General features: G+C 43.3%; 1 protein-coding gene across 1 annotated transcript in view; it reads left to right on the top strand.

Moving 5' to 3' along the window:
* LOS4 (P-loop containing nucleoside triphosphate hydrolases superfamily protein) overlaps positions 1 to 27,514 on the top strand; it is a 34,811-nt gene extending 7,297 nt beyond the window's left edge. The window contains exons 5-8 of the mRNA XM_088948863.1: positions 15,647 to 16,048; positions 16,150 to 16,261; positions 26,737 to 26,822; positions 27,107 to 27,514. Coding sequence (XP_088804989.1) covers positions 15,647 to 16,048; positions 16,150 to 16,261; positions 26,737 to 26,822; positions 27,107 to 27,169 — 663 coding nt within the window. The 3' untranslated portion in view covers positions 27,170 to 27,514. The remainder of the gene's footprint in view (positions 1 to 15,646; positions 16,049 to 16,149; positions 16,262 to 26,736; positions 26,823 to 27,106) is intronic.

The raw sequence follows: 27,514 nt of genomic DNA, 5'->3' as shown, positions 1-27,514 counted from the left end.
TTGGGGAAGAAGGGCTAGCTATATCAAATATTGAGTCAGTGGAGACCTTGGATGGTCTGGTGGTGACTGAAAACTGGCATATTTCCTGTAACCAGATGGATGTCTCTCTCTTTTTTTTTGAGTAAGGTTAACTTTTATTGATAAGAGAAAATAGAGGATGTACAGCAGCCTGAAGAAGCTAGGACAAAATTACAAGGTAAACAATTTCCACTAAACAGTCTTTCTCTAACCCCTGATTTTGCTAGACTGTCAGCAACAGTGTTCAGCTCCCTAGGAATCCAGACCAGCTTTACATTCAAAGAGCTCAAAATATCCCTAGCTTCAGCTAGCAAGTGTGCTAGCCTCCAAGCCCCCCTTTCCTTCTCCCTTAATCAAGCTATAGTATTTTCTGAAACCCCTTCAATGGTTAGAGAGGATATACCTAGTTGTTTAACAATGCGTATTCCTGTAAGAGCAGCCAAGACCTCTGCTTTTGTGGCATTTGCCTTCCCAATTGGACCACTAAAAGCCCACCAAATATTCCTCCTTTCGCCTTGGATAACACCTCCAATTCCTGCCTGACTCGTGGACCCTTGTGCACTACCATCAAAGCGCACCAGACCTTCCTAGTGACAAGACAGTGAAGAAGAAGATTTGGAGCTCACATAGTAAACAAAGGCTCCCCTTGGATATCTTCAGCTTGTTATTTGACAAAGCCAAGGTTCTGGGCTTGATCAAGGGTTTTGAAGTGGGAAGAGATCTGGTCCAGGTTTCTCACTTACAATTTGCTGACGACATCATCCTATTCTTGGATGCATTATTGGAAAATATCTCGAACGTGAAGAGGGTGATCGAAGCTTTTGAATTGGTTACCGGGTTGAGGGTTAATTTCAGCAAATCCAGCATTATTCCTATTAACTCAGTCGAAGAAAGTCTCATAGAGAATATCAAAGAAATTCTGAATTGTAAAGTGGAAAGCCTCCCCATTACCTACCTTGGAATGCCCCTGGGAGGCAACCCAAGATCCCTAAACTTCTGGGACCCAGTGGTGGAGAAATTTGAAAGGAAATTAGCCTCTTGGAAGAAATGTTACCTTTCAAAAGGGGGCAGACTGATTCTCCTAAAGGCCTCTCTAGCAAACTTACCAACTTATTACTTTTCAGTCTTCAAAGTTCCTCCAAAAGTGAGACTTTACTTAGAGAAAATCCAAAGAAATTTCCTTTGGGATGGAGGGGGGGGGGAGAATAGAAATCACCTGGTAAGTTGGGACCAAATGTGTAAGCTGAAGGAGTTGGGCATTTAAAAGAGAAGAACATCTCTCTCTTGAGCAAATGGCTATGGAGATTCCCAACTGAATCCGATACTCTTTTGGCAGCTGTCATCTCTAGCAAGTATGGAACAAATGCAAATGGGTGGGACAGCAATCTTCAGTTGAACCAGGCAAAGAACTCAAACCCTTGGAAAGGTATAGTTTCCTCTCACTCATCCTTCATTCCTTTCATTAGACTCAAAGTGGGAAACGGAAATAAAATAAAATCCTGGAAAGATCTCTGGTGGGGGGATTCCACCCTAGCTGAATCCTTCCTTAGAATCTTTAATTTCTCCTCAAATCAGGACTCAACTGTCTCCTCTTGCATTCCAGCCTTACCTGCTGACACCAATTTGACTCTGAACCTGAGAAGACCTTTAAAGGAAATTGAGATCTCAGGCCTTTTAAACCTCTTCCTTACCCTAAAAGAAGTCTATCTCTCCCCTCATCCCTCTGATACCCGAATTTGGACCTTAAACCCAAATGGTGTGTTCTCTTCCAAATCTTTGTTTAAGGCTCTTCTTGCAGGTGGCCAGACTTCCTCTTTCCCATTTAAGAGGATATGGAGCAGCCATATTCCTCTAAGAATCTGTTTTTTTTTTTTGTTTGGGAAGCATGTATACAGAGAATAAACACTTGTGATCTTCTCCAGAAGAAAAGCCAGGGAAGGTGTTATTATCTCTCCTCATGTATGTGTGCTTTGCCTAAGAGAAGGGGAATCAGCAGATCATCTGCGCATTCATTGTAGTTTTTCTCAAAAGATATGGTGACACTTCTTAAACCTGTTAGGCTATAGTTGGGCCTCTCCCAAACACATTCAGGAGTTCCTCAACCAGTGGTATGGGTCAGGTTTGAGCAGAAAAGGTAAAGTGTATTGGCAAACCGTGGTTCATGCAGTCTTATGGGGAATTTGGGAGGAAAGAAACAGGCATATTTTTGAAAACAGTTCTAGATCTCTAGAGGACCTAATCGTTGTATCTTCTTCTGTTGTAACTCATGGGCCATTAACAGTGAGATGTTTCAAGACCTATCCCTTAATGATCTTAACAGTAATATCCAATTGATCTTATTTCTCCCAAATCACCCTCAACCAACCAAAAGTCTTCAGCTTCCTCAAATTGAAGCAGGGATGATTCTAAATTTTGATGGGGGTGCTGTAGGCAATTCGGGCAAAGCTGGGATAGGTGGAATTTTGAGGGATGAACAGGGACTGATTTATTGGGCGTTTAGTGGTCCATTAGGTATTACAGACTCAACAAAGGCTGAAGTGATGGCAGCCCTCACTGGTATCAGAATCATAAAAAACCTAGGCATTTAGAAAATATCCATAGTAGGAGATTCAGCTAATATACCATCAAATGGCTAAAAGAGAAGGAGGGGGGCCCTTGGAGGTTGGGTCATTATCTGTCAGAGGCAAGAGACACCCTGGAACATTTGAATGTTAATCTGAAGTGGATCCCGAGGGAGATGAATGATATTGCTGATGGATTAGCTAAATTGGGAGCGAACCTAGAAAATTTATACAGCAACAAGCTTCCCCCCTTGTAATTTTGTATTTCTGCTGTTTTCTCTTTTAGTACACCTACTCATGTACTTCTTATCTCTATCAATGAAATCTGGTTAACTTTTTCTCAAAAAAAAAAAAAAGGTTTCCAGGTCCTTTGGTCAGGGGTGGTAGGGGAGATGTAGGCCTCACTAAGAGAGCTCAGCAAGCTTGCAACATCAGCAATCTCTTCCTCTCTTAAGGGCCTTCTGAGGTTTAGGTTTCAATTGGTTCCTAAGGGTGAGGGGTGAAGGCTCAAGGCTACCGAGGCTTCTTGGGATTGGGATAGGTTGAAGGATAAGAGTTAGCAAGGGTGTCCTCACCCCACCATAAATCAGTCTAATAACTGATTCAACTTCTGTTTCCCACCTGATATCTGACAAACTCAATGAACAAGTCAAAGGTAGAAGAGATACCTTTCCAAGGGTTAGAAGGTTTCATCCGGTTCAAGTGGACCTTGCTATTCCCAACCATTGGCATGTTTCTTGTACTTGCTTGTGATGATGGATGTCCACAGAGCTTCCGTCTCCAAGGAGTACCTCCATAACCATTTACCAAGAAGTGCTAGGTTCCTCTCATTAATGTGTCCTAGCCCCAGACCACCGGCTTCCTTAATCTTGCACACCTGATTCCAATTCACTAAGTGGCTCTTCTTCTCACTTCCCCTTCCCATAAGAAATTCCGCTGGAGCTTTTCAATCCTGTTTTTAACTTTGCTCAGGAATCGGAACACCGACAAGAAATAGGTTGGCAAATTAGAGAGAGAAGTCTTAATTAGTGTTAGTCTTCCCCCTTTTGACAGAAAACTTCTCTTCCATGTGGTCAATCTTTTCTTGCATTTTTCTACCACTGGGTCCCAAAAGCTTTGGCACCTTGGGTTTCCACCAAGGGGCATTCCCAAGTAGGAAATGGGAAGCCTCTCCATATTACACCCTAGCAGCTCTTTGAATCTCACCAAGAGAGTGTCACTTACATTCAGTCCCACTATGCTGCTTTTTGAGAAGTTTATCCTAAGACCAGTCACCATCTCAAAGCTTTTTAACACCCGTTTTAGGTTAGAGATCTCCCAATCAGCCTCCAAGAACAATATCATGTCATCTGCAAACACCAAATGGGACACCTGAACTGCTTCCCTGCCCACCACAAATCCTTTCAGCAGATTTGATTCCCTTGCCTTTTGAATCAAGTAGCTGTGTCTAGAATCTAGGCGAGGCACATATTCTAAAATGTGCCTTGAGACGCACCTTTTAAATAACTGAACAGAATTAAATTACATTTTGATGGAAGATCTATGGGAAGTTTTGGTTTGGCAGGTATTGGAGGTGTCTTTAGATATGGTGCAGGTAGTGTTGTTGGCCATGTTTTTGGGAACTTTTGGATTCAGAGACTCATTAAAGCTGAAATGGCATTGCTGCAAGAGATAAGACACGCGAAGCAATCAAATTTCCAACATTTGGAAGTAGAAGGAGACTCAATTGCTTGTTTCTTGGGCCAGAAGTAAGCATCAAGTGATGCAATGAGACTGGAACAAACTGTCACAAGTAAGCATCAGAAGAAATCACTCCAAGGGGTCTTAGAATCACTCTAGGGTTTTTAGGAATCACTCCATACAACAAACTTACAAGAGAGCTCTAAAGAAATCTTCATTCATTCAATAGCTTTAAAGGAAGAGAATACATCTATTTATATTGTGACTTGTGTGGCCCGGGATACTGTTCATCATAATTACAAAAATGCGACTCCTTGTCTTGTGCATCAAGAAACATAATAACTTTTTATCTACTAATGCAAATAAACTGAAAATTGAAAGACGAGACCTTCTAAACTAAAGAAAGAATGATGAGTTACTGCTCACCTCGGAAGTCCCTTCGAGGGTGGCTTAACCTCCTGAAACAGAAGATGGGGGGGGGGGGGGGGAGAGGGGAAAGGTAGGAAGAAAATGACCCAAAGAGAGATGAAAGGGATATTCATTCACGCCACTTATTACATGATCAGGGCCTTATATAGCTGGCCTACATGTATGCAATCATGGAGAGAATATCTTCTGGTGGCAGTGTAACTAACTCTGGGAGGCTCTGCTGTGTGTCACACTAGCCTCTCTATCTTCTAGTGAAACGCTGTTCGGTGGTGGCCTGTTTCACTCCTACAGTTGGGTTTGGAGGGAGTGTTTGGGTCCCAACAGTTCCTCCCCCCTTAGCATTGACCTTGCCCTCAAGGTCTAGGTTTGGAAACCTCTCGTTCAACCTCAGATAAGGTTCCCAAGTGGCATCATCTGGAGGAAGCCCAACCCATTCTACCTTGGCTTCTGGCACAACTTGACCACCTCGTCGAACCCAACGGAAATCCACAATTCTGATAGGCTCCGTGTTAGTGTCCCCTTCTTCAGTGAATTGGGGTAAGTTGGGTGAGACAGGTGTATGATTTCCCACTGCCTTCTTAAGAAGTGAGATGTGAAACACTGGATGAAGATTTGAGGTTGCAGGGAGGTCCAATCGATAAGCAACAAGGCCCATGGTGAGTTTCCGCTCACCTCGGAAACCTCTTCCAGGGAGGCTTGACCTCCTGAAACAAAAGATGGGGAGAAAAGAGAGAAGGGAGGGAAGGAAGAAACTGAAATCAGGGAGAAGAAAATTAAGGGAGAATTATTCATTGCTTTCATTATATGATGATGGCCTTATATAGCTGGCCTACAGGTGTAATATCAGAGGGGATATCCTCTGATTTCTGGATAACTAACTCTGGCATATAACATGGGTGGAATATCTTCAGGTGGCAGAATAACCAACTCTGAGTGTGACTAATTCTGGGGCTCTGTCGCCTGGCTCCTCTGTCTTCTTGTGAATGCTTGATAGGTGGTGGCTTGCTCCACTCCCCTAGTGGGTTCTGGAGGGGGTGTTTGGGTCTCAACAGTTTCTCCCCCCTTAGCATTGACCTTGCCCTCAAGGTCTAGGTTGGGAAACCTCTCATTCAGCCTTAGATAAGGTTCCCATGTGGCCTCTTCTGGAGGCAGTCTGACCCATTCAACCTTGGCTTTTGGCACCACCTGCCCTCCTCTCCGAACCCATCGGAAATCTACAATCTTGACAGGCTCCGTGTAAATGCCCCCTTCATCTGTAAATTGGGGTAAGTTGGGTGAGATAGGGGTATGATTCCCCACAACTTTCCTGAGAAGTGAGATGTGAAACACCGGGTGTAGCTTTGAGGTAGCAGGGAGGTCCAATCTGTAAGCAACAAGGCCCACTCTCTTCAGCACCTTATAGGGCCCATAATATCTGGGAGCTAGCTTGTGCCAAGCCCGTCTCATCACTGAGACCTAGCGGTAAGGTCGGAGCTTAAGGTAGACAAAATCACTTACTTGAAACTCTAGTGGGCGGTGGTGAGAGTCATAGTAGGCCTTCATCTTTTCCTGGGTTTTAGTCAAGTTGGCCTTGAGTAGTCTAAGGATCTCATCTCTTTCCAGTAGGCGAGTCTCTACTTCTGCCATCTTAGCTGACCCAAATTCATAAGGTAATATGGGAGGAGGTTCTCTGCCATATAGAGCCTTGAAGGGTGTCATTCCTACTACTGACTGATAAGTTGTGTTGTACCAGTATTTTGCCCACGGAAGCCAGTGAGCCCACTGTTTGGGCTTCTCCCCTATGAAGCAACTCAGGTAGGCTTCTAAGCACCGATTAAGAACTTCAGTCTGTCCATCCGTCTGGGGGTGGTAACTTGTGGATGGGTGCAGTTGGGTTCCTTGCAATCGGAAGTATTCCTTCCAGAATGAACTCAGGAAGGCAGGGTCACGGTCCGATACAATGGATCTTGGTGTCCCATGCAATTTTCCGACATCCCGTATGAAGATGTCAGCCACTGTTGCTGCGGTGTAAGGGTGAAGCAAGGCAGAGAAATGGCTATACTTGGTGAGATGGTCAACTACTACCATGATAACTTCCTTCCCTAATGAATGGGGAAGTCCGGTGATGAAGTCCATGGAGAAGTCTTCCCATACTTGCTATGGAATCTTGAGGGGCTATAGGAGGCCTGCGGGAGACTGTGAGGAGTATTTCTACCGTTGACAGGTCTAGCATTTAGATACATAGTGTAACACGTCCTTGTGCATACCTACCCAATGGTGGTGGTTGCTGAGCCTCTTTAGAGTCCTTAGCAGTCCTGAATGTCCTCCCAAAGAGGAATCATGAAACAACTTCAATAGTTCAGTTTTGTGGCTAGAGTTTGGAGCAATCACGAACCGACCCTTAAAGAAGAGGTCTGGTCCCACAATTTGATACCCTGCAACCTAGGAAGGGTTTTGCCTCAATTTTTCCCTAATGTCCTGCAGCCGCGGATCAGTCCTTGCTTCTTGCCTTATGGCTTCAAATAAGGGAAAACTGGGCTGAGAGTAGGTTAGTTGGGCCAACTCTTCTACCTGTGATAAGGCATCAGCTACCCTGTTAGTAGGCCCAGGTTTATACTCTATTCGGTAGTCGAAGCCCATCAATTTACTAAGACACTTTTGCTGCTCTGGGGTGTGCACTCTTTGTTCTGCTATATACTTCAGACTTTGTTGTTCTGACCTTATGATAAATTGGCGTCCCAATAGATATGTACGACATTTCCGGACTGCCATTACCACTGCCATCATCTCTTTGACATAAGTGGACTGGTTTTGGTGGGCTGATGATAAGGCCTTGCCGAAGTAAGCAATGGGTTGTCCCTTCTGCATCAGGACGGCCCCCATCCCTGCACATGAGGCATCACACTTAATCTCAAAGGGTTGAGTGAAATCTGGAAGAGTAAGGACTGAAGGACTCAAAACTGCTGTCTTCAAGTCTTCAAAGGCCTGCTGGGCTTCATCAGCCCAGCTGAAAGAATCCTTTTTCAACAGGCGCATTAGAGGGGCGACCATGAGCCCATACCCCTTAATGAAACGCCTATAATACCCTGTAAGCCCAAGGAAACCCTTGAGAGCCTTTACAGTAGTGGGCTTGGGCCATTTTTGGATGGCATCTATCTTTTCTGGGTCTGCCATGACCCGCCTTGCTGCAACCACATGGCCTAAGTATTGTATCTGTTTTTGTCTAAAAGAACACTTGGTCATTTTGGCATGTAACTGGTGTTCCTTTAGAGTGGTGAGGGTAAGCCTCAGATGTTCCATATGGGTGCCCCAGTCCTTGCTGTAAACCAGAATGTCATCGAAGAATACTAAAACAAATTGCCTTAAGAAAGGCCTGAAAATGTCATTCATAAGGGCCTGGAAGGTGGAGGGGGCGTTGGTGAGCCCAAACGGCATAACCAGAAACTTGTAATGGCCATCATGGGTTCGGAAAGCGGTCTTGTGGATGTCGGTCTGGTGAACCCGGATCTGATGATACCTGGATCGCAGGTCTAGTTTGGAGAACATCTGTGCTTCTCTTGACTTGTCCAACAATTCATCAATGAGGGGTATCGAGAACTTGTCCTTCACTGTAATCTAATTCAGGGCCCGGTAATCTACACAAAACCGCCAACTACCATCCTTCTATTTTACTAGGAGTACAGGGGATGAAAATGGGCTGGTGCTGGTTTATATATGCCCTTTGTTCATTAGCTCTCTTACCGCCTTCTCAATTTCTAGCTTCTAGAAATAGGGGTATCTATATGGCCTCACATTGGTCGGTTTAGAATTTGGTAAGAGGGGTATCTGATGGTCATGGGCCCGGGGTGGAGGTAATTGGCTTGGTTCCTTGAACACATCAACAAACTGATCGAGTATCGGTCGTAGTGCCTCGTGTTGGGCTTCCGTGGATTGGTCACAACCTTGATTGTTTAAAGTTGGAACTGTGGGCTGCATGCCTAAGTGCATAAATAAGGGCTGTCCAGTATCCTTGGAGGCCCGTAATATGGAAGCTACAGTATCACCTTGGGGATTCGGAGGCCGCACCCCTTGTAGATGGCAAGTCTGACCATCCTGATAAAAGTCTATTGTCATTTTGCCCCAATCACACAGTGCCGGCCCTAGGCCACGTAAGCAATGAATTCTCAGAATAATATCAGCCCCTGAGAAATCCAATGGGTGGAGATCTACCACGAAATAGTGGCCTTGTATAAGGATCTTTTCCTTCTTGCACACACCATCACATGTCATCTGACTTCCATTAGCCACATAGATTGAAAAGAGTGGAGTGGGTTGTATAGACATACCTAGTTGCCTTGCTAATCGGCAAGTGATGAAATTCAGGGTAGAGCCACTGTCAATCAAGATCATCACAGATCGGCCCACCAACCTTCCTTCTACTCACATGGACTGAAGAGGGTTGAGGCCCATGAGGGCGTGTAAGGAGATCTCGGCTCCCACAGGTTCTGGTTCAACTGAGATCAATTCACAGTCTTCTACGTTTTCTTTCGGTTCTTCCTCTGTCTGAAGGAGAAACACTCGCTAGACTCTGCACTTATGGCCCGATCCAAACTTGTCATCACAATTGTAACAGAGGCCCTTCCCGCGTCGGGCCTGCATCTCAGCCCACGAGAGGCGCTTGAAGGGCACAGTGGGCTTGGGCAGAATGGGCTTCTGAGAATCCCCAACTTATTTCATGGGTTGCTGTTCGGTTCGCTAGGGAGCCTTCACATTCGGGTAGGAAGGCTTGCTGGTCCTGCGCATGCTATCAATCTTTTCTTCTTGTAGGCGAGCCATACCCACCGTCGCCATAACTATCGCTGGTTGAAGAGCTCTCACTTCCGGGCAGACGTCTTCTCTAAGACCTCCCACGAAACACCCTACCAAGGCCTTCTCCGGCCATCCATGTACCCTGGTCACCATTCTTTCGAACTCAAGCTGGTAGTTTGCTACTGTCCCGGTCTGTTTTAGTCGAGTGAGGAGTTCGTCGTAATCCACGAACGCCGTCGGCCCAAAACGGATGCACATGGCTTCTGTGAACTCCGCCCAAGTTACTTGAGGATGGGTTTGTCGATACCACTGGAGCCAGAGAATAGCGTCTCCTTCTAGGTGAAAGCGATGGCGACGCGCTGGTGTGCAGGGGTTTCATGATACTCGAAGAATCACTCTGCTCTGAAAATCCAATGAATGGGATCTCCATCGGAATAGTTGGGAAAATTGATATTAGTAACCTTTCCGGCGGGGTAACCTCCAGTTCCCTTGCTACCGGAAACAGAGGCGTCGGCCCCTGTTGGATGACTGGTCTCGCCGGATTGTTGTTGGGAGGCGAGGTTAGAGATGACCACCTTGAGATCCCTGAGTTCGTTCAATACTTGATGGAACCCAATCTCAAGTTGGTCGACTCTATCTTCCATGGTAGAGGATCTTGTCTGCGGCATAGCTGGTCTGCAACCTTGCTCTGATACCAACTTGGTGAGTTTCCGCTCACCTCGGAAACCTCTTCGAGGGAGGCTTGACCTCCTGAAACAGAAGATGGAGAGAAAAGAGAGAAGGGAGGGAAGGAAGAAACTGGAATAAGGGAGAATCATTCATTGCTTTCATTATATGATGATGGCCTTATATAGCTGGCCTAGAGGTGTAATATCAAAGGGAATATCCTCTGATTTCTGGATAACTAACTTTGGCAGATAACATGGGTGGAATATCTTCAGGTGGCAGAGTAATCAACTCTGAGTGTAACTAATTCTGGGGCTCTGCCGCCTGGCTCCTCTGTCTTCTTGTGAATGGCTGATAGGTGGTGGCCTGCTCCACTCCCCTAGTGGGTTCTGGAGGGGGTGTTTGGGTCTTAACAACCCACTCTCTCGAAAACCTTATAAGGCCCATAATACCTAGGTGCTAGCTTGTGCCAAGCCCATCTTACTACCGAGATCTGGCGGTAAGGTCGGAGCTTAAGGTAAATGAAGTCACCCACCTGAAATTCTAATGGGCGGTGGTGAGTGTCATAGCGGGCCTTCATTCGCCGTTGGGCTTTTGTCAAGTTGGACTTAAGCAATCTGAGAATCTTGTCTCTCGCAAGTAGACGGGTCTCTACTTCTGCCACCTTGGATGACCCATATTCATAAGGTAATATGGGAGGAGGTTCTCTGCCATATAGAGCTTTGAAGGGTGTCATTCCAGCAACCGACTGATAAGTCGAATTGTACCAGTACTCTGCCCACGGAAGCTAGTGAGCCCACTGTTGAGGCTTTTCCCCTATGAAACATCTAAGGTAGGCTTCCAAGCAACAATTAAGAACTTTAGTCTGCGGGTGATAACTCGTGGAGGGGTGCAGTTGGGTTCCTTGCAATCGAAAATATTCCTTCCAGAATGAACTTGGGAAAGCAGAGTCCCGATCTGAGACAATGGATCTTGGGGTTCCATGCAGCTTGGCGACATCCCGGATGAAGATGTTAGCCACCATTGCTGCGGTGTAAGGGTGAGGTAATGCAGAGAAATGGTTGTACTTGGTGAGACGGTCAACCACTACCATGATAACCTCCTTTCCTGTAGAATGAGGAAGACCCGTGATGAAGTCCATGGAAAGGTCTTCCCACACTTGATCTGGAATCTTGAGGGGTTGTAGAAGGCCAGCGGGAGACTTTGACGAGTATTTCTGTTGCTGGCTGGTTTGGCATTCGGATACATAGTGCAATACATCCTTATGCATTCCTACCCAATGATAGTGGCTGCTGAGCCTTTTTAGGGTCCGTAGCACCCCTGAGTGCTCTCTCAAGGTAGAGTCATGAAACAACCTTAGCAGTTCAGCTTTGTAGGCCGAATTCTGGGCAACAACAAACCGACCCCTAAAGAAAAGATCAGGCCCCACAACTTGGTAACCAACAACTTGTGAAGGGTCTCGCCTCCACTTATCTCTAATGACCTGCAACTGCGGATCAGACCTGGCTTCTTGCCGTATAGCTTCAAACAAAGGGAAGCTAAGCTAAGAGCAGGTCAGATGGGCTAACTCTTCTACTCGTGACAAGGCATCAACTACTCTGTTTGCGGGCCCTGACTTATATTATATGACGTAGTCAAAGCCCATCAGTTTACTAAGCCATTTTTGCTACTCCGGGGTGTGCACCCTTTGCTCTGCTATGTACTTCAAACTTTGTTGGTCTGTCCTAATAACAAATTGGCGTCCCAATAGGTATGCATGCCACTTTTGCAATGCCATTACCACACCATCATTTCTTTGACATAAGTGGACTGATTTTGGTGAGCTGTTGAGAGAACCTTGCTGAAATAAGTAATGGGCTGCCCCTTCTACATCAAGACGGCCCCTACTCCTACACCCGATGCATCACATTCTATTTTAAAGGGTTGAGAGAAGTCTGGAAGTGTGAGGATTGGAGGGCTAGAAACTGCTGTCTTCAAGTCTTCAAAAGCCCGTTGGGCTTTACCAGTCCAACTGAAGGAATCCTTCTTTAATAGACGTGTTAGAGGGGCGGCCATAAGCCCATACCCCTTAATGAAGCGCCTATAATATCCGGTAAGCCCAAGAAAGCCCCGTAGAGCCTTTATAGTAGTGGGCTTGGGCCACTTTTGGATGGCGTCTACCTTTTCTGGGTCTGCCATGACCCGACCTGCTGCAACCACATGGCCTAAGTATTGAATTTGTCCTTGTCCAAAGGAACATTTTGTCATTTTGGCATGTAATTGGTGCCCCCTTAGAGTTGTGAGGGTGAGTTTCAGATGTTCCATATGTGTGTCCCAATCCCTACTGTACACCAGAATATCATCGAAAAACACTAGAATAAATCGCCTTAGGAATGGCCTGAAGATGTCATTCATGAGTGCCTGAAAGGTGGAGGGGGCGTTGGTGAGTCCAAAAGGCATAACCAAAAGCTCATAATGGCCATCGTGGGTCCTAAAGGTCGTCTTGTGGATGTCAGCCTGGTGGACCTGAATCTGATGACCCAGACCGCAGGTCTAATTTGGAGAACTCTCGTGCCTCTCCTAACTCATCCAGTATTTCATCAATGAGGGGTATAGGAAACTTGTCCTTCACGGTAATCTGATTCAAGGCCCGGTAATCTATGCAAAAGCGCCAACTACCATCCTTCTTCTTCACTAAGAGTATAGGAGATGAAAAAGGGCTGGTGCTGGTCTGTATATGTCCTTTTTCCAATAGTTCTCTCACTGCCTTCTCAATTTCCAGCTTCTGAAAGTAAGGGTATCTATATGGCCTCACATTGGCCGGTTTAGAATCGGGTAAGAGAGGTATCTAATGATCATGAGCCCAGGGTGGAGGTAATTGGTTCGGCTCCTTGAATACATCGCCAAATTGATCGAGTATCGATCGTAAGGCCTTGTGTTGGGCTTCTGCGGGGTGAACGCAGCCCTGGTTGTCCAGAATTGGGACTGTGGGCTGAATGGCTAAGTGCATAAATATGGGTTGGCCAGCATCCTTGGAGGCCTGTATCATGGAGGCTAAAGTGTCACCTTGTGGACTAGGGGGCCGCACCCCTTGTAAATGACAAGTCTGGCCATCCTAGTGAAAATCCATTGTCATTTTGGCCCAATCACATAGAGCAGGGCCCAAACCACGCAACCAATGAATCCCCAAAATAATATCAGCCCCCGAGAAATCCAATGGGTGGAGATCCACGACAAAATTATGGCCCTGTATGAGGATTTTTTCCTTCTTACATACACCATTACACGACATTTGACTCCCATTAGCCACATGGATTGAAAAGAGAGGAGTGGGTTGTATGGTCATACCTAGCTGCTTAGCCAAACGACAAGTTATGAAATTCAGGGTAGAGCCACTGTCAATCAAAATCATCACGGTCCGGCCCACCAATCTTCCTTCAACACGCATGGACTGAAGAGAGTTGAGGCCCATGAGGGCGTGTAAGGAGATCTCGGTCCCGTCTGGAATCAGTTCACAGTCATTTAATCTTCTGGATCTTCCTCTGTCTGTAGCAGAAACACCCGTTGGACCCGCATTTATGGCTCAATCCAAACTTATCATCACAGTTATAACGAAAGCCTTTCTTGCATCGGGCTTGCATCTCAGCCCATGAGAGACGTTTGAAGGGCATAGTGGACCGAGGCAATATGGGCTTCTGATGATCCTAGCCGGTTTCATGGGCTGTTGATCGACCCGTGGAGGAGTGATCAAATTCGGGTAGGTCGGTTTGCTAGCTCTACGAAGGTTGTCGATTCTTTCTTCTTGCAGGCGAGCCAATCCCACCGCAGCCATGACAGTCGTCGGATGGAGAGCCCTCACCTCCAGACGGATATCCTCTCTGAGACTTCCCACAAAACATCCTACTAAGGCTTTCTCCGGCCAGCCATGTACCCTGGTTGCCATCCGCTCGAACTCGAGCTGGTACTCTGCTACTGTTCCAGTTTGCTTCAACCGAGTGATAAGCTCGTCGTAGTCCACGAACGCCGTCGGCCTAAAGCAGATGCAGAAAGCTTCGGTGAACTCCGCCCAAGTTACCTGGGGATGATTCTGGCGATACCATTGGAGCCATAGAATCGCGTCTCCTTCTAGATGAATGGAGGCGATGGAGACGCTGGTGTGCGGGAGTTTCGTGGTATTCGAAATACCTTTCTGCTCGAAAGATCCAAGGAATGGGATCACCGGAATAGTTGGGAAAGTTGATCTTAGTGACTTTTCCGGTGGGGTAATACCCTGTTCTTTGACTATTGGAAGCAGAGGCTTCCGCTCCTGCTAGGTGACTGGTCTCGCCGGACTGTTGCTGGAGGTGAAGCTGGAGACGACCACTTTGAGTTCCTTGAGTTCATTCAACACCTAGTGGAATCCAACCTCAAGCTGGTCGACCCTATCATCCACGGTAGTGGAACGTGTCTATGGCATCGTGAAGCCTGGGATTTGGATAGCCTGGCTCTAATACCAATCTGATGACTTACCGTCACCTCGGAAGCCCCTTCGAGGGTGGCTTAACATCCTGAAACAGAAGATGGGGGGGAGAGAGGGGAAAGGTAGGAAGAAAATGACTCAGAGAGAGATGAAAGGGATATTCATTCACACCACTTATTACATGATCAGGACCTTATATAGCTGGCCTACATGTATGCAATCATGGAGAGAATATCTTTTGGTGGCAGTGTAACTAACTTTGGGAGGCTCTGAGTGTAACTAACTTTGGGAGGCTCTGCCGCGTGTCACGCTAGCCTCTCTGTCTTCTAGTGAAATGCTGTTCGGTGGTGGCCTGCTCCACTCCTATAGTTGGATTCGGAGGGAGTATTTGGGTCCCAACAAAGAAGATGTTATAGCCCAGGCCCACATAGGATTAGTTAAAGTGACGTAAATACCCATAATGTCCAAATAATCAAAAATACAGAAAATTTTGGAAAAACTAGACAGCAGTTGTTTTGGGACTATTGTAACCTTCATTAAGGTTGGTTAATGTCTCATTGGAGGGATGAAACCGCTATATTGCACCGTTAAGTTTTCACCTTTTAATTTAATTTATAAAATTTCTTTTGCTGATCTGGAAAAGAACATTTTATTGTATTAGTGCATTTACCGTCATTCTTACTCTTCGTCTGTTTTAGAAAGATGACTTTGTATTAGCAGAAAATTCCATGCATAGTAATATTGCCTTTATTTCAAGAAACTGGAGAGTGAAACATGATATTTTTGAATCTGTTATAATTTCTCTTCATCCCAGCAATTTATGGCTATTGAGCCTAGAGAAAAAACATTGCATTCTTCAGTGTGTTGTCTTTCAATCTTTTATCGGAAACTTGCATCTTGTTTCTGATAATACATCGTATATGGAATATGGTTAATGGTTTATGATCTGTTTTATTGCGCCAAATTCTATCTTGGTTTACAGTATTTCTGCACCAACAACTTTTCTTTTGGATGGATAAATATTTAACTTCTACAATGGCTCACAACAACTAGGTTTGATTTTTTAGTTTTGGGATATTGTCTGCAGGTGCTTCTTTTTTCAGCTACCTTTAATGAGACTGTCAAGAATTTTGTGTCAAGGGTGGTTAAAGATGGGAACCAATTATTTGTTAAGAAAGAAGATTTGTCATTGGAGTCTGTAAAGCAGTACAAGGTGGACTGTCCAGATGAACTTTCAAAGGTACAAGTGATTAAGGACAGAATCCTTGAATTTGGAGAAAGGGTGGGGCAGACAATTATATTTGTACGCACAAGAAACAGTGCCGGCATGTTGCATAGATCATTGGCTGACTATGGTTATAAATGTACTACTATTCAAGGTGCTCTTAAGCAAGAAGACAGGGACAAGATAATCAAGGAATTTAAACAAGGATATACTAAGGTCCTCATATCAACTGATCTTCTTGCTAGAGGTTTTGACCAATCACAGGTAGTGGTCTGTTGTGATTTTATAGATTATTTGTGTTTCTCTTCTAGTAGTATAAATTATTTTGTTTATCTAGTAGTCTATGTTCTAACAGTTTCTTTTAGGTTAATCTGGTTGTCAATTTTGATCTCCCTGTCAAACATGAAACTCCATCAGAACCTGACTATGAGGTTTACCTACATAGGATTGGTAGGGCAGGACGTTTTGGTCGCAAGGGTAGGTTTTCCATCTCAGGGTCTTAAATTTTCTGCTAATTCTGTTTCTTAATATGCAGTTTTTTGTCATGCTCATAGAAAATGAACATGCAGTTATTCATGCTAGGTGCAACTACTGGTAGTCTACCCTTTAAAATAAAGAAAATTTTAGAAATACTATATTACATTTTATTCTCTGATGTCATGCTTTCATCTTCTTGTGGTGGAATCATGTTACAATTATAATTAATTATTGATTCCATAGTTTTCAGGGCGCCAAGGCGAGGCTAGGCGACAGGGAGGCGCCTTGTCGCCTAGGCGATGGATTTTTTTTGAAGTAAAAACATGTATCCTAGGGTAGTTCCCCAATCATATTTCCTTAATAAATATCCATAATTTTCATAAGAAAAGTATGAACTTTATGTTGAAGTATTGAAAATCAACATATGCCAACATTTTCATGAAAAGAAAAAGAAGAAAGAAAAGAAATTTCTAAAAATATAGGGGATGAACCCCTATTTCTGTTATAGAAAAAGAAGAAAAGAAAAGGTGGAAGAAGAAGGAGAAGAAATTAGTATATCAAACACAAAATTAGTAAAGAAAAAGAAGAAAATGTGTTGATTGGACAGCATTTTAAGTTCTTCCTTATTGGTTAGGGTTTTGAAGTCTTTGAGGGTTCAATAAAGCATTTAACAATTTTTGTGTTGATTAAACCCTAACAAATAAGAAAATAATAAAAAGAAATTAGTAATATAATCACACAAAATGAATATTTTAGCTTAAAAATGTCTATTTTATAATTATAACCTCAAAAAATTAAGAATATAAAAGTTTTTTATAACATGCTATAGAAAACTGCTTGGCAATTAGGCAAGGCGAGCCTCTAAGGGTGCCTTGTCGCCTAGGTGTCGCCTTGACAACTATGATTGTTTTAATTTTTATTTTGTTGAGAAAAGTGAAGTATAAATTTATAAAAACTTGAATATTTTGAGAAAAGTAAAGTATAAATTATTATTTCAATTCTTGAAATAACATGAGTATTTTTCATGTATCTTTTTGATTGGTACCAAGATCAAGGAGGTATTATTATTTATTTATAAGGAAAAAGAAGTATAAAGTGGAAAGTCCATAATAGGAATAGAAACCAAGTGCAAATTATAACTTTAAACTTTTATCAACAAACTAGCAACGAAGTACCTCCACAAAAAATAGTCTACAAGCTCCATCTTTCTCCCCTTGAATCAGGTATGATTTGAAATTTGAATTCAGGTAACCTCATAAAGTTTTGGGAGCAAACTTGGGTTGGGGAATCCTCATTGATGAACCGGTTTCCCTCTTTGTATGCTCTGTCTGACTTGAAAAATGAGCCCATTTCTTCATTCCTTGTACCTTTAGACTCAACTTCTAGTTTTGGGTGGAGCTTGGGCCTGAGAAGGGTTGTTAGGGATACAAAACTAACTGGGTTGCACCTTAACTCTCTTAGCCACTCCTGAAAATGTTTTTTTGGACCCTTCTAAGGAAGATAACAAAATTTGGACCCCGTCTTCCTTGGGTACCTTCTCTTGTGCCCCATTCTTTAAATCCTTAACTCAGCCACCTGCTCCTCCTAGTTTGTCTTTTCCTGTTAAAGAGGTATGGAGCAAGTCCATTCCTCCTTGGGTTGGGAGTTTTTGTTGGGAAACTTTCTTGGAAAGAATTAACACAAGTTATCTGCTTCAAAGAAGTGAAGAACGAGGCCCAAGTCTTGTTTATCCCTGCATAGGTGTACTCTCTGCAAAGTTGATGGGAAAACTGGTTACCACCTAATGGTATCTTGCCTTTTTGCGATAAAACTACATGGGAATGGGTTTTCTTCCATTTTGGGTGTAGTTGAAACCCCCATTGAATGTGCAAATCCTGTTTTCTCCTTAATTCAGTTGGCCAATGAAAGGAGGAAGGATCATGTGGAGAAAGAAATTCGCAAATTTTCTTATACTAGGAGAGAAACATTGAAAACATAATAGAATTGATCCAGATAAGGGTGTCACATTGGCAGAAATCCTTGGACTTATTCATAGATTTCTCCATGGATGACTTGCTGAAAAATTGGAAAGAGATAACTAATTCCGCCTAGTTTAACAGGGTTTCAAGTTCTTCTTGGATGGCCATAGAATAAGGAGTACAGGGCTGTCTGGTATTGGGGGAGTCTTCAGGAATGGGGAAGGGAATGTCTTAGCCATGTACTCAGCCCCAATTGGAGAAGGTGACTCTCTCAGGGCTGAGATCTTTGCAGCTTTGGAAGTTGTCCAAAGAGCAAGAGATTTGAACATCAGAAGGCTGGTATTCGAAGGTGACTCGAAGGTGGTAGTGAGATGGTTAAAGGAAGACAACATTGGTATGGGGAACTACATCAATGAAAGGAAAAACTTTAAATGGCTTGGTAAGGACATTGAGATAAAATGCAATTGGGTGAAGAGAACTGCTAACTTATTTACTGATGGGTTAGCCAAACAAGGGATGAATATGGATATAATACCTCCCCCCTTATTGTACTTAAAATTTCTTAAATATTAAAGGAGTGGCAAAACTGAATTTTGACAGAAGTTGTCTAGGTAATACTGGACCCTCTCCAGTATAGGAGGGATTCTGAGAAATAAGGATAGCAACATCATATCTTTATTCTCAATACCAGTGGGAATTGGTAACTCTACAAGGGCTGAGATACTAGCTGCGGTAATCAACATGGAGAACTTGTTAGTTGAAAGGGACTCCAAGGTGGTAGTGGGCTGGATGTCAAACCCAGAAACAGTCTTTTGGGGTTACAGGGATCTTCTGAAGAATGTTAATTGGCTTACAAGGAATATGTTAGTTAGTTAATCAGCAAATGCCATGGCAGATTCTTTCTGTTTTTGACTACCTTATTGTAGAGAACATTGATGTGGGCCCCACAGCTGTGGTCCCACTCTGTCTGTAGGGTAGAATGTATCTAGTCACAGCTGTGGTTATTTTGCTATTCTGTTATTTCTAGTTTCAGTTTTATATTGTTTGTTATTTGTTAGCAGTTATGATGTAAACACCAAGGGCAGATATGTCATTTCATGTAACTAGCACAACCTATATATATTAACTTAAAGTGGCGGTGACAGAAAATTGACATTCTGTTCTTCTTCTCAAAATATGTGTTCTACTGCTCTTTCACCACTCTTTCTTCTACTTCTTCACTTTCTCTTCTCATCGAAAGTGAGATTGATCACTTAGAGACTCTTGAGTGGGAGAGTCCCTATGGCACGAGATTGATCACTTAGAGACTCTTGAGTGGGAGAGTCCCAAAGATGCTCAGACCCATAGAAAGCACATCGAGACAAATAGTGTTTTTGAGTTCCTGGCGGGACTGAACTCAGAATATGATATTGTGAGGTAGCAGATTTTGACTAGAGACAGTGTGACTCTCTCTCAGGCTTGCTCATTTGTACACAGTGAAGAGACCAGAAGGAAGGTTATGATGCAACCCACATCAGCCTTTGTAGCGGCTACACCAAAATCAGGGTGTGATTCAGAGAAGGACAGGAGGAAGGAAGACAAGAAGGATGTAGTATGTGAACATTGTAAGAAACCCAAACATACAAAAGAGACATGTTGGAAACTGTATGCCCACTTGAATCCTGCGAAGTTAAGAAACAAGAAGGGCACTGCTCATGTAGCCATGAACACTAATTCAGCATTCTCATCTGGCACAAAAGGAACATCTTTGGAGACCTTAGCTGCAGTTTGGGCTGCCCCAATACAACTGGAAAAGGAGGTTGGAAATTCAGCTCAGCCACCGCAGCCTCCATCAGCCCCTGTCACATCTCCTTCGCCCATACAGGTACTCGAGCTTCAGCCTATCATGCCTCAGCTCCAGGTACTACTGAACCTTGTTGGGTAATAGACTCAGGTGCATCTGATCACATGACTAGGTTGCCTTCATTGTTTACTACTTACCATTTGTCTTTTGGTAGGGATAAGGTATCTATTGCTGATGGCTCCCTGGTTCCTATTTTTGGGAAGGGTGACATCAAGCTTTCAGATACTATCTCCCTATAATCTGTTTTGCATGTTCCTAAGCTTGATACTAACCTTCTTTCAGTCTGTAGTATTACCAAGCATATGAACTGCTCAGTAACCTTCTTCCCTGACCGATGTGTTTTTCAAGACTTGGAGACGCAGAAGGTGATTGGGACTGGCCGTGAGACAAATGGGATCTACCTGCTCGGGGAGCGGTTCCGTCAAGGAGAGTCAGTAGAGAAGTTGTCTTTTGTTTCTCAGAGTGTGAGTCCGGTTATGCTTTGGCATAACCGATTAGGTCATTTGTCTTTTCGATCTTTACAGAGTTTGTTTCCTACTTTATTTGTGTCTATTGAGTTGTCTCAGCTACAGTGTGAAAGTTGTGAGTTTGCTAAGCATTGTAGAAAGCCTTATTTATTGAGTAATAAAAGGAGTGATAATTCTTTTGATATTGTACATACTGACGTTTGGGGGCCTTATCATATCCCTTCCATGGGTGGGTACAGATACTTTTTGTTATTTGTTGATGACCATACCCGTTTTTCTTGGGTTTATCTCATGCGTTCACGAGATGAGGTACCTTCCCTGACCCAAAATTTTCACCAAATGATCCTAACCCAGTTTGATGCCAAGATCAAAGTTCTCGGATCTGATAACGCAAAGGAATACTTTGCTAAGTCATTAACATCTTATCTTCTTCATCATGGGGTTATCCACCAGAGCTCTTGCCCTCATACACCTCAGCAGAATGGAGTTGCTGAGAGGAAGAATAAGCACATTTTGGAAGTGGCTAGAAGCCTCATGTTTACTTCTAATGTCCCTATTCGCTTCTGGGGGGATGCTATCCTCACGGCAGTATACCTTATTAATCGGGTCCCTTCTAGGGTCCTTGATATGCGATCTCCTTTTTCGCTTCTACACCCACGTGAAGACTTGTTTTCTATTCCCCTTAAGACATTTGGTTCCACTTGCTTTGTTCAGCTTTTCGGACCCCATCCTTCCAAGTTCGAACCCAAAGCCTCCAAATGCATATTCCTTGGTTATGCACAAACTCAAAAGGGTTATTGATGTTATCATCCTGTCTCCGGGTGGAAGTTTGTCTCCATGGATGTCACTTTCTTTGACGGGACACCCTATTATCCTTGGGTTTCCCCTCGGGGGGAGAGTGGTGAGAGTGGGGGTTTGAGTTCTTGTCTTCAGGGGGAGAGCAATGAGAGTGGGGCAATTTCTTTACCTATTCCATTGGGTGATGAGAGCCGCAATGGTGAGGGTGGTCAGAGGGATCAGGAGTTGAGGAAAAGCTGCAATGGTGAGAGTGGTCAGAGGGATCAGGAGTTGAGGGTTTATCACAGGCGGTGCAGGCAGGTTGATCTTGATCATCAGTAGTCCAGACCAGCTCCAATCTCATCTGCAGCTCCAGGTCCAGATACTTCAGTCCCAGAGCCCACAGAGACTTCCCCTACAGATGATCTTGACCTTCCAATTGCAGTCCATAAAGGGAAACGACATTGTACCACATCCACAGCCCACTGTATTTCCCATTTTTTATCCTATGATCGCCTATCTCCTACCTATAGGTCCTACCTTAGCTCCATTTCCAATGTCCCTATTCCAAGAACAGTGCAAGAAGCCCTATCCGTCCCTGAATGGAAAGATGCAATGCAAGTTGAGATGGATGCCCTATTGAAAAACAACACCCGGGAGGTAGTTGATTTGCCAAAAGGAAAGAAACCTGTTGGATGTAGATGGCTATTTACGGTGAAGCATAATGCAGATGGATCTATTGAGAGGTATAAAGCTCGGTTAGTTGCAAGAGGGTTTACACAAACTTATGGCATAGATTACTTGGAGATATTTGCACCGGTAGCCAAGATGACTACTATTCGAGTTCTATTGTCCCTTGCAGCAAGTCACACTTGGCCTTTATACCAAATGGACGTGAAAAATGCCTTTCTGAATGGAGATCTGCAGGAAGAAGTTTACATGCGATTGCCTCCTAGATTCTATGATGCAGAAATAGGTAAGAAGGTCTGCCGGCTCAACAAGGCTTTGTATGGTTTGAAACAGTCACCTAGGGCTTGGTTCGATAGATTCAGACTAGCACTTGTGAAGTTTGGATATGTACAGGCCCAGTCAGATCATATCCTATTCATTAAGAGGGTAGAGTCCTCTTTGACACTACTGGCCGTATATGTTGATGATATTGTGGTCACAGGGAATGATAGCCATGAGATTGAGTCTCTTAAATAGCTTCTTCACCAATAATTTGAGGTGAAGGACCTTGGTGTACTCCGGTATTTTTTGGGTATTGAGGTTGCTAGATCCAAACAGGGGATCTTTATATCTCAGAGGAAATATGTCCTAGACCTGTTGGGAGAAACTGGAAAGTTAGGTGTCAAGCCTGCAGATACACCAATTGAACAGAATCACAGGATTAGTGCCGAGAGTGGGGAGCTTCTTGAAGACAGTTATGTTCCAGCAATTGGTAGGAAAGCTCCTATTATCTCTACCTCACTCGGCCAGATATTACTTATGCTGTTAGTGTTGTCAACCAGTACATGCATTCTCCTAGAACCACACATCTTCTTGCGGCATAAAGAATCTTAGCCTACTTGAAGAGATGCCCAGGTAGGGGTATACTTTTCAAGAAAAACGATCACATGAAGGTGGAGGTCTATACTGATGCAGATTGGGCTGGGAGTGTTGATGATAGAAGGTCTACCACAGGATATTGTGTCCTTGTGGGAGGAAACCTTGTCTCCTAGAGAAGTAAGAAACAAAGTGTTGTCTTCCGGTCAAGTGCTGAAGCAGAATACAGGTCCATAGCCAATGGAGTGGCTGAAATCCTATGGCAAAGATCTCTACTTGAGGAGTTGGGTATTGAGTATGAGAAGCCCCTGATGTTGTACTGTGATAATCAAACCGCCATTAATATAGCACATAATCCAATACAGCATGATAGAACCAAACACATTGAAGTTGACCGCCATTTTGTGCAAGAAAGGGTCTCATCTCAAGAAGTATGCCTCTCTTACATCACATTCAGTATGCAACTAGCAGACATCCTCACTAAAGCCGTATCAAGAAGGAAGCTAGAGGCGGATCTATCCAAGTTGGGAATGATGAACATATACTCCCAACTTGAGGGTGAGTGTAGAGAACATTGATGTGGGCCCCACAGCTGTGGTCCCACTCTGTTCGTAGGGTAGAATGTATCTAGTCACAGCTGTGGTTATTTTGCTATTCTGTTATTTCTAGTTTCAGTTTTATATTGTTTGTTATTTGTTAGCAGTTATGATGTAAACACCAAGGGCAGATATTTCCTTTCATGTAACTAGCATAACCTATATATATTAACTTAAAGTGGTGGCGGCAGAAAATTGATATTCTGTTCTTCTCCTCAAAATCTGTGTTCTACTGTTCTTTCACCACTCTTTCTTCTACTTCTTCTTCACTTTCTCTTCTCATCGAACCTGAAATCTCTTAGTGGTCAAGACTGAATAGCAGTCTTGAAAACCTACACTTATAATTGTAATTTAGGCTAGAGTGTGCTTAATTGCTCAGCTCTAAGGGGAGGTAAAATCTCGTTCCTCCTCTTAGGCTGATTGTACACTTTTTCTATTCTATGCTTAATAAAATACCACTCATTCATCAAAAAAATTTTTTAACATTTCATTTCATTTTATTGTTTGTTAGGAGGGGGTAGTTTTTAACTTGTGAGAATTCTTAGAACTGTTTGCTGGAAGTAATGTTTTAAAACATGGAGGCATGCCATGAGGTGTAGTTTAGAATACAAGAGGCATCCTTAGCTAGGAATGGCAATGGGGTGGGGATCATATTCCCCATCTCTGACCCCGATTCTGAAATCAACCCCCATACCCTTCCCCGATCCCTGCCGGGGATAAAATTTGTCCTCCATCCCCGATCCCCGATGGGGATGGGTTCCCTACGGGGGCCCGAATCCCCAAAATTTTCTTACATAAGTATTTTTTTTTGAAAAATAAATTTACTTAAAAAATAAAAATTATAAATTATAAATAATGTTTTAAATATGTTTTGATATATATATATATATAATATAATATAAACAATATAATAATATATATTAATATAAATAACATTACGGATATATAATTGGGGTCAAGGTGGGGCAGGGACCTCAATCCCTGACCCCGACCCCATTGGATCAGGGGAATCAGGTCCCCATTGGGGATGGGGAAAATTGCTATCCCTATCCTTAGCCCAAGGAGGCATGGGCCTCCTCAAGAGGGGGGGGGGAGTACACGAGGTAAGCTTGATGCACCTAAGGCACACGCCTCAGAAGCATAAACAGTTCCAGCATGCACCTCAGGGCATTTTGAGGGTGTCTCACCTCAAGGCGTGCCTCCAGGTGTAGACCTTTTTAAAACGTTGACTGTGAGTATGGTATTTGATAATAGAAGGGTGTCTGAACCAGTTACTGAGAATTCATATAACTGTTTATTGTGAACATGGTGTTTGACAAAAAAAGGGTGTATTCAGTTAGAAAAAATAATGTTGTTTTATTAAAATATCCATTACTATTAGGTCTTATTTCTGTTAATAGTCAAAGCAGCCCTCTCTATTCCACCAAAAATTGGAAGATGTTAGAACCGAGAATGCAGGTGACAGATATGTAGGACAATGATTTAGAAGGTGCGCCTAGGCACACAGGCGAGGCACATTTTAGGGTAGGCGCCTCGCCCAGGTCCTAGGCACAGCCCTTTCAAAAGGTGCATGCCTGCTGCGCCTCAGCCCAGGCGTGCGTCTTTTGAAAATTTTGGCACTTTTTTTCTTTTCTTGTGTCTAGCGGCTGGGGCAGGGGCTCTGCCCCCGGACCCTGTGCCACGCCCCTCGAGGCAAGTCCAAACAAGTCCATGTTAGGTCTTAAATCTTAGTTCTCACACAAAAGATAATGATTTTATAATTTTAGTTGCATTTTAAGAAGATATTTTATTAGGATGAATGAATGAACAACATTAGCATGGAGCATGGCACGTGGGTTACCCCCTATTTGATCGGGTCGTTGACAATAAGACCAGAAATCAGGAAAATTCTCACATTACTTGGAGCTGCAATTTGTGGATCTCTAGTTCTGAGCTGTTTAAAAGGTGTTCCTGTTAGTGATCTGAATAGAAACTTGTTAACCTTTTTATTCTCCTCCTCCAGGCCGCTTCTCATTCCTTGTGGCCCTGGGATAAGAAAGGTGAGGGGGAGATGGCCTTATACTTCGATGGCAGTGATTTAGGCAATCCAGGTAGCCGGAATTGGAGAAGTGTTCAGAGATAGGATTGGCAGTGTTTGCTAGAGATTTGGCTGCTCTTACTGGTATCCACATTGCTAGAGATTTGGGCTTACAGACTCGAACCATTATAGGAGACTGCTAACATTATCAGATGACATGGAGAGGAGGGAAACACTTGGAGATTGTATCACTATTTGGCTGGAGATATTCTGACTTCTGAGTTCAATGTTCGTAAATTTGTCTAGGGTTCTGAGGAAATTGAATTCTGTTGCTAGATGGTTTAGCTAAATCTGGTGCACATCTGGATGTAATGCTTAGTAATAGTTATCTTCCCTTGTAGCCTGTTCGACATCTCTGACTTCACTTTGCCATGATGTACATCTTCTCATGTACCTCGTCTTTTTAATAAAGTTCAGTTATATTATCTAAAAAAAGAAAAAACACTCCATCTTAAAGAGGTTGATTCTGACTAGTGTCTTGACCAAAAAAAAAAAAGACTAGTGTCATATGCTATAATAACCAATGTTCAGAGGACCGGAGGGGTAGACCAGGCATAGAACTGGAGAAGGGAGAGGTTCACGGGTCAGAGGTTAACCGGGGTCAAATCGGAGGTTGAACCATGATGATGCGGCATATGCATCATATATCATACGGGTCATATAAATACTATATGTAATATATTTTACAACTTTTAATGTACTTAAATATGGTGGATGGATGGTAAGTTTCTTAATTTTTAATACAAATGACTAGGGTTCAAATCTTTTAACTTACATTTTCTTTAAAATACGTGCATAATAATGTAATATGTATAATAAATAGTCATTAATTAGCATAAGAGGTGGATTAGTGATAATTAAGTAATTTGTGAAAATAATAGGTCTTGAGTTCAAATCTTATTAACAACATTGTAAAATTTCACTTATGTATGGACTCAGGTGGTTTCATGAAACCAGGACCAGTTCACCGGTTTTCTGGTTCAACCGGTTGGTTAGCTGGTTTTCAGTGGGTTTTGAACAAGTCTGGTTATTGGGGTATGACCAAACCGGTCAGGGCCCTGGGTCATGGCTCAACTCTCTGGTCCGGTCCGGTTTTCTAAACACTGATAATAACTAATGGTTCTAAATCAGTCTTTGCGGAATCCTTATGCAACATGAAATTTTAAGGATACAGACATAAAAGGATTCTCATGGGTTCATTTAATTTTACAGGAGCTGTGTTCAACTTGCTCTGTAGTGACAGGGACAAAATGCTCATGGAGAAGATTGAGAAACACTTTGGGCATCGAATTGCTGAGGTAATTTAGATTTTAGCCTTTCGAAAGGCACTGTAAACTATGTTGATATTGAAAATCTTTCATGCAGAAAAGAGTTAAGGGTTGGCTCTATCTTTTATCTGTTTCGGTTAAATTGGAGGAGTTTTTGACATGTTTCTAGGTATTTTGTTTGCGGTAAAGACAAAGTATTTGGCATGTTGGTTAAATGACGTGTTGTTTTTGCTGGTGGAAATGCTCGTTTTATTTATTTATTTTTTTTCCTGGTGTCAACTGCTCTCTCATTATTTTCAATCCCTGCGATGCAGGTACCTTCTTGGCAGAGTGAAAAGGATTTTGAAGAGGCTTTGAAAGCAGCTGGGCTTGCATAGATTATGGTGGATTGGAACTGCCTTAATGCCCACCTGGCTGCTTACAAGAGATTTTCCATGAATCAATGTTTGTATCTTCCGTGAGAACTGCCCACAGGGTTCTTGCAGCTTTACAGGTCTTGTATGGATGACATTCGTGTCTGTTGCTTCAAGATGCTGGGTGTCAAGATATTCTCAGGCTTATTAGATAGATAATTGATGATATGATATCTATATATTTGTTTTCTCTGATGTTTTCATTGAAAAATGTAAGTCATCCCTTTCGGAACTCGGAACTTGATCAGATGCATACAACACGCTTTGTTTTGTGTGGAATACGACTTTAAATCGTCTGGGTTGTTCTCA

Source organism: Nelumbo lutea, chromosome 6, assembly GCF_056320005.1.
Source record: "Nelumbo lutea isolate HS-2025 chromosome 6, American lotus-T2T, whole genome shotgun sequence".
NCBI classification, from domain to species: Eukaryota; Viridiplantae; Streptophyta; class Magnoliopsida; order Proteales; family Nelumbonaceae; genus Nelumbo; species Nelumbo lutea.
Note: the sequence above shows the minus strand (reverse complement) of the source record. Positions and strands in the feature narration are given on the sequence as shown.